The following is a 14442-nucleotide window of genomic DNA, read 5'->3' on the forward strand; positions in this document are numbered from 1 at the left end:
ATTTAATCATTTGAACCATGGTTCATACTATGGAAAAAGCTTTGATGATCCAATGAGCTATAGCTCCTTATATACATAACAGGACTCACTGTCATGAAGGGCTAAACAAACACATCTAAGGAAACTTGACAACTGCGTACATTTCCCCTTGACTGCTGTTTATTCACAACCCCTGATGTCATTGTTGCAACGTGTCACTGAGGAGCAGGTACCGCTGGTGTCTGGCTCAAGGGCAGCAGGGTGTGTGCTGAAGGAAGAGGAGAGTAGAGTAGAAGGAGAGGATGGGGAGGAGGAGGAGTAGAGGAGAGTCGAAGAAGAGGAGAGGCGGCGGAGGAGGAGGAGGAGGAGGAGGAGGAGGAGGAGGAGGAGGAGCAGGAGGAGGAGGAGGAGGAGAGTAGAGTAGAAGGAGAGGATGGGGAGGAGGAGGAGTGAGAGTCGAAGAAGAGGAGAGGCTGAGGAGGAGTGAGAGTCGAAAAAGAGGAGAGGCTGAGGATGAGGGGGAGGAGGAGGAGAGTAGAGTAGAAGGAGAGTAGAAGGAGAGGATGAGGAGGAGGAGTAGAGGAGAGTCGATGGAGAGGATGGGGGGAGGAGGAGGAGGAGTAGAGTCGATGGAGAGGAGAAGGAGAGGACGGGGAGGAGGAGGAGGAGGAGGGGAGTGGAGTTGAATGGCGAGGAGGAGCACGAGAGTTGTAGATGAGGGGAGGAGGAGGAGGAGGTGGAGAGGCCTACCTGGGCTTGCAGAAGAAGTTGTACTGGATGAGCAGGGTGAAGATGAACATGACAGCCCCCTGGATGGCCATGGCGCACAGGTTCCTCCCCACCATGTCCCAGCCCAGGGGGTCTTTAAAGCGGTCTTCGCCTGCGGGAGGAAGAGACAGGAAAATAGGAAATACCAGCCACCGGAGAAGGAGATACAAGAGAGGCCATTGTTTCTATGAGGGTTTGAATGGCTCTTTCATCCATTTTTAATGGTGTCGGCTAGCCGTGGCCGTCATATCAAATTCAAAAGCCCCAGAGGTAGAGCTAAAAGGACGAATTGCATTACAGAGTGGCGCGACTTCGTTTTTATTAACCGCCCCGGCCAGCTCCCTTTTAAAGCATTCGCTTCATTCCGGTAAGTGCATTTGGAGAGCGGTTTGAGGGTTCCTTTGTGATACCCCCTTAATTTAGCTTTCCAACCTCGCCTCAAAGAGATCCCTGCGCCCAGTTTCTACGGAGGCGCCGCGGAGATCCTCCACATTCACCCTCAAAGAACCATGCGGACGAATCCTTATTGTGTCTTTTATACATGCACCCTTTCTTCCTCATCTTCCAACTGACTGCCTATGTGTGTGTGTGTGTGTGTGTGTGTGTGTGTGTGTTTGCCTGTATGTGTGTGTGTGTGTGTGTGTGTGTGTGTGTGTGTGTGTGTGTGTGTGTGTGTGTGTGTGTGTGTGTGTGTGTGTGTGAGAGGATGAGGGGGGCGATGGTGTGGGGTTGGCCTGGGAAGAAAGGAGAGCGTTTTCAGCCTCATTCTCTGGTAAATCGCCTGCCTTCTCCACCACCGGGTCCTTCTTAAGTTGTGATTGCTTTTCTCGTCATGCCCTCCACTGCAGCCTTGCAAATGATTCATCAAACCCGGTATTTTCACCCTCCTTCTCCGCTCGAAGAGACAAGACTTCACCCACAGCGCTTTCACGCATCCACTTTTGCTTTTTCGTTCTCACCTTGAATATCCGCCCACAAGCTCACCCCCCATCCCTTTCCTCCACGACCCCGTTTCACCCCGGCTACCTCTGTTCACCTCCTTTCACACGACTCCACTGACTCACCATCAGCCCGCTCACTCTCCTACACAACTTATGTTCACCTCCTCTCACTCTCCTACACAACTTATGTTCACCTCCTCTCACTCTCCTCTCACTCTCCTCCACTACCTCTGTTCGTCTCCTCTCTCACTCCTTCCCTACCTCACATCACCCCCGGATCCCTTTCCTACACCGCTTATGTTCAAGTTCCCTCACTTTCCCTGTTCACCTCCTCTCAGAATGCTCCGACACCTCTCCCGTGCTCCCGTCTTCCCCTCTCCCCTCATCGTGTCTACCTGTCACTACCTACTAACTGTCTAAATGTAATGGCTGTGACAGGTGTGTGTCCACTGGGAGGGAGCAGTGGGCCTCGTGTAACTGAACAAATGCTCCACTCTCATTGGCCATTGATTGCTACTACGTGGTACCGGTGGCGTGCCGTCCCTCTGAAGGAACTGAATGGGCCTTTAGATGAGTTGAACTTTGGGAGAACTCATTTTATTGCCCCCCGCTCCCTTGAGGACTTAAAGTGACGAGGACCGATTGAAGGGAGCGTGGAAATTTGGCATCATCGTCCGAAGAAAAAGACTGTAATATTGGCATTGCACTCGATTAAAAATACAACCCTACAATAACGCATACATACATTTTGCTTCAAGGTGGAGTGATGGATTGGAATTAAAAGAGTCATTATATTCTTCTCTCTCAAGACATGGTTGCAATCCTATCTTTTTAAACGCCTACACTGTAATAGAAATAAAACGGAAAAACCAACCGGAAAAATAAAAAAGGACGTGCCTTACCAAAGCTGCTGTACAGATTGGCCATCGCCTCGTTCTTGGCCATGTCGATGAGTCCACGACCCAGGCAGAAATGGGGGAAGATCAATAGCACTTGCTTCACAATGTCATTGATGCGGGCCACACTCTATTGGAGAAAGGGAAAAGGCACACAGACACACACAGACACACGGGTGAGCACGTGGACTACAGAACTAGGACAATGAAACCCGCAACAGCACCACGCGACGGAGAGGCCTGGAGGTAGGGGGAAGTGTTGCCCGTGGCAATCTGTCTGTCTGGCCCCCGGGGGGGGATGAGATATCCGGCGACTGCTGGAGGGGGTTGATCTGGTTAGCAGCAGGGGGGTTAGGACAGGGACAATTTTACAGAACTTTCTGCAAATCCGAAAAAATAAAATGAAAGAGTATGCGCTTTTCCATCCACTACTGTAATGAATATTAGGAGTGCATAAGCAGTAGGTGCCAATAAGCCTCTTGTCGGGTGCTATTGTACCACTGAAGAAGAAGACTGTGCGATGAGATGACCTCATTAAAAGGGCGACCCCCTCATTGGTCAACGCGTGTCCGGTTTTTCGCAGCCACCCATTTCTCGACTCTTGAGTGACATTTAAGCAACGCAATTTCAGCACATCATCAATTATTCACACTTATTCTCCGGATCTGTTTACATTGCACCGAGTCGCATAAATCTTTTGTTGACACGCCGACTTGTCCTCCTCCCTCAAGCATGAATAGGTTATAATTTTCCGCAAACTGAACTTGGATGTAAAAACATACAGACACAAAGACAGACAGATTGAGAGAAAGCGAGAGAGAGAGAGAGAGAGAGAGAGAGAGAGAGAGAGAGAGAGAGAGAGAGAGAGAGAGAGAGAGAGAGAGAGAGTGGAAGAAAAGGTCACACCATCACACAAAGAGAAGAGGCTCTGATCACATGAGCAACCGAGAAGCGAAGCACTGTCGTGTCCCCGCCACGGCTGCGAGCCGTTGCTGCGAGCCGTGGCTAGCGAGCCAAGGCTGGAATCAAGAGTCTTGATCCACGACAGTTGGATCGTGGGGAGACTACAGAACACACCGTCCGCCGGCTGAAGATAACACCACTCCACTCCGCCGTAGTCGGCCTCTTTGTTGCTTTTTTTATTTCAGTTTCCCTTCTCCACCTGTCCACCACACGTCCTTAGCCCGCCTCCCCCCCCCTGAGCCTCTCTGTCAATCTCCCCACCCGCGCCCTAGTCCCCCGTTCCGCCCTCCCACTACAAACCAGTTCATTCCTTTGTCCCCTTGTCAGCTCTCTTTACATCCGTCATGTCCCTTTTGTCCGGGTGCTTCTGTAGCTGTGAGTGTTTTTCCGCCCGTGTGTTGAACTTCATTTTCTGAGCTTCTTCATTAAAAGCCTTTTCGTCCGTCACATTTCCCCCCCCCCCCGAGTATTCCTCTCCCTTCAGACCCGACCCCCCTTTTTTGTTCCTGCTGCCCTGTCAGCTACCGGTCGTGACCTCATCCCGCCGTACACAGGCACGACGGACGGACGGGCCCCGGTCCCAGCGACACAACAGACACGTCTGTATTGACGCACCACCCCGGAACAACGCTAATGGCCGGATTGACCGTGCTTCATATTCTCATGTCCCTGGTTGTTCCATTTGCATTCCCCCCTGCCGGCGGCTATAATCAAGAAGCGCCCGGTGAAACCACACTCCCAGTAATTGTATAAATAAAGACAGAGTGGAAGAGGGCGACGTCGCTGAGTGACAGCCCGGGGGCAGCGATAAAGTGATAATGAGGGCAGGGAGAGAGAGGGGCTGTGTGTGTATACAAGGAGGGAGGAGACCACAAACAAGGGGGTGAGGAACAGGGGAAGATATAGGAGGAGGAGAGAGGAAAGGAACAAAAAGGAGAGAGGGAGTGAGGAGCGCAAAGGAGGAGAGGACAGGGGAAGATAGAGAAGAGGTTGGAAGAGGAGGGAAGCAGAGAGATACCAGTAGGGAAGTGGAAAGAGGAATAGTAGAAAGGAGCTAGGATAGAGAAGAGAGGCAAGCGAAGGACACGAGGGAAAAAGGTAAGGAGAGAAGAATACATGAATGGAGAGGGCAGGCGATGAGATTAGCGGGGAGATAAGGGAAGGAGAGGTGTAGGAAGGGAAGAAAAAGAGAAGAGAGGCGAGGAAATAAGAGTCAAGGGAGCGAGAGGAGGAGGGAGGAAAGGGAAGGGAAGACATTGATGACAGGGTGAGGGAAGAGAGTGAAGAGGGGAGAGAGACAGTGTCCACATGATGCAAAGAGCTACACAGATGAAGAGACAGACAGACAGACAGTGAGGAAATAGAGTATTGGCACGTCTGACTCCTGGTGCCGTTCAAAAGCAACTTTATGCATTATGCATAGCGCCTCGACTCAACACAGTTTTCAAAGGACTTTCTTACATCCAGAGAGACTATAAATTAGTCATTTGTACTTTATTTCTGGCAGGCCAAGAGGAAGGGCGATGACAAGGGCGGAGGTGGCTGATGTTACAGTGGAGGGAGGGAATGAAGGGGTGCATTTGAATACTTTGTCGATTTACAGTTCGATTCGATGTCGGTGACCCATATTGATATGGAAGAACCTATGCGTTGAGATAGGTTCTTCTCGTTTTCCGCCAGGGAACACTTACATTTATAACAATACATATATATCTAATCATCTTCAGGGCAAATCTGGGGAAAAGCAACTTGAGTTTCACATTGTTTTGGTCACACTCAACCATGGACAGGTCCAATACAGAGGCCGGATATAATTATGGTAATAGTAGATATGATTAACATGTTCAGCTGGCAGTAAATATTGTATCAGTCAAAAATAAAGATTGTATGCTAATCTAGGGTTTCCAAACATTTCATTTGTGGCCTCGCATGTCAAATTACTCCCACAATGATGAAACCCGTGAAATGCACCACATTACACACTTCATTCAGTATTGAGCCATTTCGTCATTGTCAACTTTAATAGGCCTTCAATTTCATTTTTCATAATTCCTTTCCAATAATCCATCTGGGTCTCCCATGGTCAAACACCAATGAGATCATCTGACCAATCACATGTAAAAACTACAAATAAAACCTGTGCTTCAAGACCAAACTAAACCAACTAGGCGTCTGCATACAGAGAGGAGGAGGAGGAGGTGGAGTCATGCGAGTTTGACGAGGTCACCGGCCTACTTTCTCTCCACAAACAACAAGCGAGCAAACCATCGACCCCGTCGACGAAGACGTCGGTGCTTAAACCTTCAGGGGCCCGAGCCGCAGGGCACGGCGTGTATTTATCACCGTGGCACTCATCTGCATACACCGGACGACCCTGGGGAAGATTTAGAAGGGAACGTCGCCGCCAATAACACAGCAGAGCTTAAATGGCACCGCAGCGCTATGCTGATGAATAAACATAGGTTTTGGCTCAGGACGGTCGGGGGGGGCGGGTTCGAAGTACTGTGAAAACTCTTTCAGTTTGTGTTCACATGGGTCGTTCATGTTTAATGCCTGTCTTGGGAATAATTGAAATGATAGAACAAGAAAAAACACATCAAATGAATTGTAATAATCATAGTAATAATAGATGACCCCCATGTCTGGCGAAAGGCCCCATCAGCCTCAGAGAGAATTGTGGGATAAATTGTACGAACGGAATACATGCCTGGATTGCAGGTCGATGCTTGACAAGAATGGGAGCTGTCTGACTTCTGATTGGCCGTCTATCGAGGAGATCAAAAAAGCAGAATGCTCTGCAATTTTTTCCAACAACACCCAACTTTTGGACAGCGAGCCTATAAATCATATCCAAAGGCCTGGGGTGGAGGGGTGGTGGTGGCAGAGAGATAGGGTCTCTATGGGTTTTGTCTGCCCCATATTGCCGCTTCCCCGTTCCCCAATGCCATCGACACCGCTGGGAATCCCTTGGAGGAACACTGAAACTATAACACACACCACAGGGAATGCTTCCATGAACCCGATGCGAGGAAACAATGAACAATGTTCAAAATAAAATCCACTCTACTGTTCGAGACGCGGTCCCCATTCCGCCCGGTCGGAAGAAGTCCGTTATCGACCCTCTCACAGTAACGTCATTACTGGGAATCTTTGTTTCTTTGTACATATCAGACTACTTGTGTGCCTGTATCCAACTACAGCACAATTGATTTCCATTCCGGTTATACACACAGCAATGCAAAGAGAGCTATCGGCGTCTTGGTCGAGACCAGGCAGTGCTCACTGACAGACCGGTAGTGCAGAGATGTGTCTGTCGAAGAAAACGTCCCGGAAGATTTGACCAACACAGCCGGCTCTATACAGCTAGCCTCTAACTTCATAAACTCAGACAGGTCAGCCCAGATGCATGGACACACACACACACACACACACACACACACACACACACACACACACAGTGTTGTCTTCAGATCTCTTGGATTCACTACAGCACTAGCTCTCTCACACACACACACACACACACACACACACACACACACACACACACACACACACACACACACACACACACACACACACACACACACACACACACACACACACACACACACACACACACACGTTTAGACCAGGTGTCGGTTGGGTGGGTAGAGTTTTAGAGCTTTTCATGCACACAGTGCAGTACTGGGATTTGAGGCAATCCATAGGGAACAGGACACTCCCAAGGTACAGGAAAAAAAAAAAATAATAAAGAAATATATGCGCGACACCTTTCCCGGGGCCCATCGTTGTCGTGGAGACAAACTGGGACATCTGTGGGGCCCAAGCTCCTCTTTGACTCCTCTGGGGTTTTAATATTTTATTTCATTCTTTCCTCGAACAGAAACAATCTGTGCCATTCTCTACGGTACCGTTCGGTTCAGAACCCTCCCCCCCCCCCCCCCCCCCTCGCTCAGAAATACATAACGCCGGAGAGAGAGAAAACACAAACCGCAGAGCGTCTCCGTCTAACCGCCCGCTCCGACGACGCCAGAAGAAACAAAATGGTGGCCGAATGGGGGTAAAGGTATCTTTCGAAGTAAACAGTTCAAAAAGGGTGTAGCCCTGTCGCCAGCTAACTGGGACACGCTGGCGAGCTGTATTTTTATATTTATACAGAGTTACACGTCTGGTACATTTCCACAGTGTCGAGCCATAGCAGGGAGAAACCGACTTTTGTCCAAGCGCTGATACCCTGGAGACGAGAAGGCGAGAAGCAAGAAGCATTTGCTACGGCACATCCTTGTAAATCTAGCGGCAGGCGCACTATCCGTTAGCATACTCCCAGCGTCAGCCGTTCTTAATAAAGCTGCACGTTTCCCAACCTTGCCGGCGAATAAAAAACAGTGAGCGTATCAAAACTTCATAAAGACGTAACGGGGACATCTTCCGACAAAGAGAGACCCATCAGACAAAGGAACATCGACGATGATATCATCTGCATACAAACAGGGTTTGTCTTTGGTGATGAGGCTGGTGGAGGATAGGGGGTTTGACCGGTGAGTTGTGGGTTTGAAACCCAAAGTACGCCGTCTACCTGAGCTGCTATTGAACTATAAGCTTCTTAAGCAGTTCATGTGCTGGTGACTTTGGATCTAAGCTTCTGTTGACACCTACAAAACAGGACTAAATAGGAAACTTTGAGCCAGCGCTGAGGGGAGGCAGAACGGAGAGGTCTGAGTCAATCGCTAGCTGAGGTACGGGACATGAGAGAGGCTGAGGACCACGACTCTTTGTGGGGGAAGTGCTGCCTGAGACTGTCTGAGGTTCTCAAGAGCGCCATCTGAATAGGCCGGTGGGTGGGGGGGGGGGCGTTCGTCATCAGAGGAGACTCGTGACATACGTCAGAGCGAAGACATGAAGGGTGTAGCCGGATGAGGAAGGCGAAAGGCAATCAGGGAAGAAGAGGGACTTGTTATTTGAAATGAAGATTGAACTCAAAATACGAAACTAAAAGAATGCAAACAGAGAACCGAGGTGTATTGGTAATTAGTCAATATCCAGCTATGGGGTGTGTAGATGAGGAGTCCAATTCAGAACAGATGCTGGTCAACATCTCGCTCTCTTTGACTCTGTTCAGCCTCTCAACCGAAGCAGACCTCAGTGAAAAGAGAAAATAACGAAACGCTTTGAAAATGGATGGCAATTTTTTTTCCGAGAAATATACAGCCCTAACCCGCCCCAACGATTAAACATTCAAGGGAACTGAGCCAAACCAACACGTCTGCAAAAGCGCTTGACTGTTATTCCCACATTCCGGAGTTTATAGTCTGTCGGAGCAGCAAATCTCACCCGATGTATGCGGATGCACGCGTGTCGCATTAGAAGCTGTAGTATGTGTTTGCGGCTTGTGTGAGTGTGTAATCTTGCCAATCTGTTAGTACATTTGTGGGTGGATTTGTGTGTGTATGTGTGGCCGTGCGCGTGTTGGAGCCTGAACGTGTGTAAGCGGGTGTGCGTATGTACATATCTGTGTGTGTTAGGGCTGGGCGATTAATCGAATTTCGATCTCGATTTCGATTTTAGCGTCAAACGATAACAAAAGAAATATAACAGAGTCTTCAATATAGAACAGCTGGATACATATCTGTATCTTACTTTAGATTTGATTTTTTTTTTTTGACCATTTTGTGCATTTTTTTAAGGCGTAATTTCTTAGTTTTCAGTTACTAAGTGTTTTTGGGAGAGACGTGCTTTTTTCCATAATCGAGCAGCCCTAGTGTGTGTAAGTTCATTTCAGGGTGTGTACACAAGTACATGTGCGTTAGTCATTGATTCAGGGAGTGTGTGCTTCCATGTTCATACTCAAGGATGAGGGAAAGTGAGGGCCGTCCTTGTCTGTCCATCTTTATGAGCATATGCCCGTGTGCGGGTGCATGTACGTGCGTGTGCATGTATGTGTGCATGCGTCCACGTGCGTGTGTGTGCGTGTGTGTGCATGTGTGTCTGTGCGTGTTCACACTCAAGGATGTAAGAGGGCCTTCCTTGTCTGTCTGTCTGTGTGAGCATATGCCTCTGTGCGTGTGTGCATGTGTGAGAGTGTGCCAGTGTGGGAGTGCGTACGCGTGCGTGCATGTGTGTGTGCCTGTATGTGTGTGTTCATGTTCATATTCAGGTAAATATAAGAGGGCCGTTCTTCTCTGTCCATCTTTATGAGCATAGGCTTCTGTGTGCCTTCATGTGTGAGTGTGTGGATGCATGTGTGAGTGTGCGGATGCATGTGTGAGTGTGTGTGCAAGTATGTGTGCATGCGTCCATGTGTGTGTGTGTGTGTGTGCGTGCGTGCGTGTGCCCAGAGCGAGGGAGGGGGGGGGGGGGGGTGGGGGGGGAATGGCCTCACCTCGTCGTCGAAGAGCTCCATGAAGAAGGTGGCCACGCTGCCGTTGATGCCGATGAAGAGGTTGATGCAGGTCAGCACCACGTAGGCCGTGCTGGGCACCGAGAAGATGAAGGTGAAGGGGTACATCATGGGGGTGATGGCCCACCTGGGGGGGGGGGGGGGGGGAGACGGAACGCTTTCACTCTCACACTCCAGACGGACCGATGGTGGGGGGGGGGGGGCTCCGCTGAATGCTCAAGTGTTTTGTGGTCTGGTGAAGGTGTGGTCTATCCGGAGTGTTTCTCTTTGTTCCAGGTTTGATTACGGCGATACAGACGGGCGGTGTTCAATGTTGCTGTAAATGTGGTTGTATTATTATAATTTGTTAATAAATTGCATTTGACAGATTCGTAATTGACTTACCTGCGCCGGGAGAAGTTAATCAAAGACGATGATTAAAAGTTACAAGCAATCCAACTCCTTCTAACTGAAAGTAAGTGCTCGTTATGGTTTTTAATAAATACAAATATTGCAATTTAATGCGTGGTGATAAAGAAACGGTTTCGGTTGTCGACGCCTGCCATTTTAATTTATTTAGCTGTTTGTCCTCAGAGTCCGTTTCAGCTCTAATCAACGTCACCGTCCAGCTCTTCGTCGGCCCTCCTCAGACACTCCAACGGGGGACTGGAATCGCGGCGAACGCGTGGCTAAGAGCAGCAGACCGGGGGCCTGGTCAAACCACCTACCCGTACATGAAGAGCAGAAGGACCAGAGCGGGGAGGTTGGGCGGCGAGACGTAGGCCTCTTGTTGGAAGCAGAGGAAGATGAGGATCACGATGACACACGGCACTGCGTAGTTGCACTGGCAAAGCAAACAAAACAACAAAATTAACCAAACTGGGACCTAAACTGTTATCCCCCTTCAACTTCAAGGGCCTGCGAGGCTCAAATGTACACTTCCTGTTGCGTTTTCTGGGCGGGCACATGACGTGACAAGATGGATGAATATTAAGCATCCCTTCAACTTTTATTTGTACTTTTTATGTTACCCTTCCACAGTTTTGTTTCCATTGAACAGTGAGTAAACGCGTAATTATAAAATCTATAGATGACTTTTTAATTAGCGCTCGTGTATCTCCACGTCTCATTTTCTATTAATTTGCCGAGAGAGGGCGACGGAGCAATCAAACCCTCTCACAGAGTGCAAGTGGTCTGTCAGCGAAACCCATTTCACTGAGTGCATGAATAATGGTTTTGGCATTTTAAAACCAGTGAACTTTTTTTTTTCTCTTTTTAATGGTATTTTAATGGTTTGTTACAAGTGGAGGAAACATGTTACGGCTTTTTGACGAAAGCTTTTAAATTCAAATTAGTTGACACAAAATTATCATAAATTCATCTCCCTCGCACGCGTGTCTCGTTCATGCCCCCCCCCCCCCCCCTCCTCCCCCCAGCAGAAACATAAATGAAAATGAAATGAAACACGCATTCATAGAAAAATGATGATTTGTTGAGTGAATCACGTTTTTATCCACCCCACAAACATCTACGCCGCAATTTGTATTTTCAATGAAACATCCCGTCGTGGAAGGAAGAACATCAATACAACACAAAATAAATAAATAACAACAGTGCATTCATATTTTTCTCTTTTTTCAAAGCGTTTAAATGTCAGGACAACAAACTGCCCGATGCCTATTTTCCTCACAGCCACACTTTCCAAATGATTGGCCAATAGCAATGAGGCGTGAAAGGCATCAGCCAATGGGCTGCCATCACAAGGTACACATCATTAGGGACACCAGCTGAACCAGAACGGACAGCGACTCTCAGTGCGTTGGACACCGTCCGATCGGACGATAATCGATTACTCAGGAGATCTGAACCTTGAGCCCGCTCTGGAATTATATAATTTCAATACAGCCGTGGGTTGGGAAATAGAAGTTTTTGCACTTTTTGTGTGGTATTTTTCTCCTACGGATTCGGAACGGTTTATTCATCTCCTCGCATTTGGGCCGACAAATTGGGATCCATCTCCCCCGTATCGATCGATCCTTTCTACAGTCATATACTGTACTTATTAATAAATGATGAATACACCAATTAAAAATATCTGACTTTTATATTAATAATACAATTAATAATCCTCATAGTATATTTATCCTTATTAAAATTCGAAATCCTGAGATCACCCATCTGCTCCCCAATCCGCAAAAATACCCTTTTTTTTTTTTTTTTCTAAGGACAAACACAGCTGTCTCGCATCAGACTGATCACAGGTCTTTTACTTGTATGTACCGGGGTGCGGCTAGCAGACCCAGCCAGTGAAGATACGTCAACCCACGCCCATAACCACCTATGGGGTGACCGGGATCCGGACCCTGGGTTAGGGTTAGGGTTTAGTTTTTGCAGAGAAAAAATTAATACATTTCCAACCTAAATACAACCGTATACAAAATCAGCGGTTGTGAACTTCTCCGCGATGAGTTAATGCTTAATCCAGTTGAGACTTGGTAATTTGTGCCTGCCGTGTGTGTGTGACATTCATCGTCGCGTGCAAGGGCGACCTGAGCACAACCCCCCCCCCCCCCCCGACAACAAAACTGAGACCCCACCACTGAAGTCCCCGGACTGAACTATTGTTCAAACCCTGGCTACAGCCCTCCGTCTACCGTGTGCCCCGGTACATAAAAAAAAAAAACACCTACAATCAGCATTAACGAGCGCCGCCCGTGTGTGTCGTACGATGACACCTCTTTGAACGCCTCGACGGGCGTGCATCTCGATTCCCTGCAAGTCACGTTGACGAAGAGACACCACCGAACAAGAACGGTGTGACCACGAGATGAACCAGCATCCCGGGACCCTCGCAGGCCTCACCATGTCCCAGGCGAAGTTGGCCACCCAGTAGATGGCTGGGTTGACGCCGCTGACGAACTGCAGGTGCTTGGCCTTGTTCACCCTCTCCTGGATGAGGAAGAGGACGAAGCTGGCCGGGATGAAGGACATGGCGAAGATGACGCAGATGGACACCACCAGGTTGGTGGAGGTCGCCGCCCTGAAAGGTTCACAAGAACACAAACGCACGCATGGGGACACACACACACACACACAAACAGAGGCAGTCACCCACGTACGCACGCACGGACACACACGCACACACAGACACACACACACACAGAGTGTGAGTGTTTTTCATTAAGGGCAGCTGCTTGTTTTGAAAGGTTGGAGCTTGAATGCTCAGTGTTATGTTCATGCAACACTAGAAAGGGGAACTGGTAAAATAGACTCATTAGTATATGTGACAATTTTTATTATTGAGTCATTTTATTTCATAGTTTTTTTTCATGCTGGAAAATGTACTTAAAATATCTACATTGAGAAAAACGGACTCACAGCTCTGGCTTCCCACTTTGTTTCTCGTCAATTTGTGACTAATCTCTTTCTGTGACCAATTTGTTACAGACTTTGGCTGAGAATATTATCCAACGTCCATAACTCATCCCTGGTGAAGCTGCATTAAAAAGATAATTCCTAAACGCTCCCGAGACGCCATCTTCCTCGAGCGCGATTACGAGAGTACTTTGTGTGTTTTCCAACTGCACAACATTGTATTGCACGTGGTCGTAAACAAAACCGAATTAGTGGTTTTGTGTTAAAACCGAGATGGGGGACCCGTGACACCGTGACACCGTCGCCATACATGCGTATTCAGCTTTGAACACGTCCTCCTCATTGGATCTGCTCAATGAGCAATTAATAAACAGTTTATTTTATTAACTCCCATCACCCACCCCACCCGTCGCCCGCTAATCTCTCCAAAGACTCCGTGCGGCACAATTAGCATATTAAATAACTTACTCTGTGTGGCGGCGCCACAGCATTTATCAGCAGGCAAGCAGACGCAATTAGGGACGTATAAATGTGAAATCACGTCGCTCGGTCGGCGTCGCACCGCGGCCTCACGTCCCCTACGCTTTTTCCTCGAGTACGCGACTGCCCATCGCGGCGCAGAGTTGAAGGGACTGAATGGCTAATGAGCTAACCTTGAACATTTTAGGCCGGCTAATTGCCAGAGCAAGAGGACAAGCTAGGCCGCTAATTAGCTCGTGATGGAACTTGGGGGGGGGGGGGGGGGGGGGGGGGGGGGCGAAGGCTGCAGGGGTTGAGGGAGGGGGGGGGGTCGGGGAGACAAGATATACAGTAGCAGCTGTGCAAGAGGTGCTGAAATGATTGGGTTATTGACCCCGCTGGCGCTCTTCTGAGAGAGCATAGCGGAAGGAATACGGAGAGTGAAAGAAACATTAGCCCAACAACATACACAAGGCTAGAGAAGGGGTCCAACTCTATGCCGCTGCTGCTCCACTTCTGCTGCCCTCTCGCCTTTGTCCAGACGCCAACCTTCAGGTAGTGTTGTGTTTTGCACCAAAGGTGGTACAGAGACATTAACCCGTGAGGCTTCCACACTAAAAGCATGAGCAGCATTGTTTCATCTTGAATGCATTTCCATATCGAATTTATGGAATGTTATAAAACC

General features: G+C 48.6%; 1 protein-coding gene across 1 annotated transcript in view; it reads right to left on the reverse strand.

Annotated features, from left to right (window-relative positions):
• The window catches only part of LOC130370390 (phospholipid-transporting ATPase ABCA1-like), a 150552-nt gene that overhangs the window by 27991 nt on the left and 108119 nt on the right, over positions 1–14442 (reverse strand). Inside the window, exons 37-41 of the mRNA XM_056576150.1 lie at positions 12786–12963; positions 10652–10767; positions 9927–10071; positions 2591–2714; positions 730–859 (exon numbers count right to left, since the gene is read on the reverse strand). Coding sequence (XP_056432125.1) covers positions 730–859; positions 2591–2714; positions 9927–10071; positions 10652–10767; positions 12786–12963 — 693 coding nt within the window. The remainder of the gene's footprint in view (positions 1–729; positions 860–2590; positions 2715–9926; positions 10072–10651; positions 10768–12785; positions 12964–14442) is intronic.

The sequence above is a fragment of the Gadus chalcogrammus genome, chromosome 17 (genome assembly GCF_026213295.1).
Source record: "Gadus chalcogrammus isolate NIFS_2021 chromosome 17, NIFS_Gcha_1.0, whole genome shotgun sequence".
In the NCBI taxonomy this organism is placed as follows: domain Eukaryota; kingdom Metazoa; phylum Chordata; class Actinopteri; order Gadiformes; family Gadidae; genus Gadus; species Gadus chalcogrammus.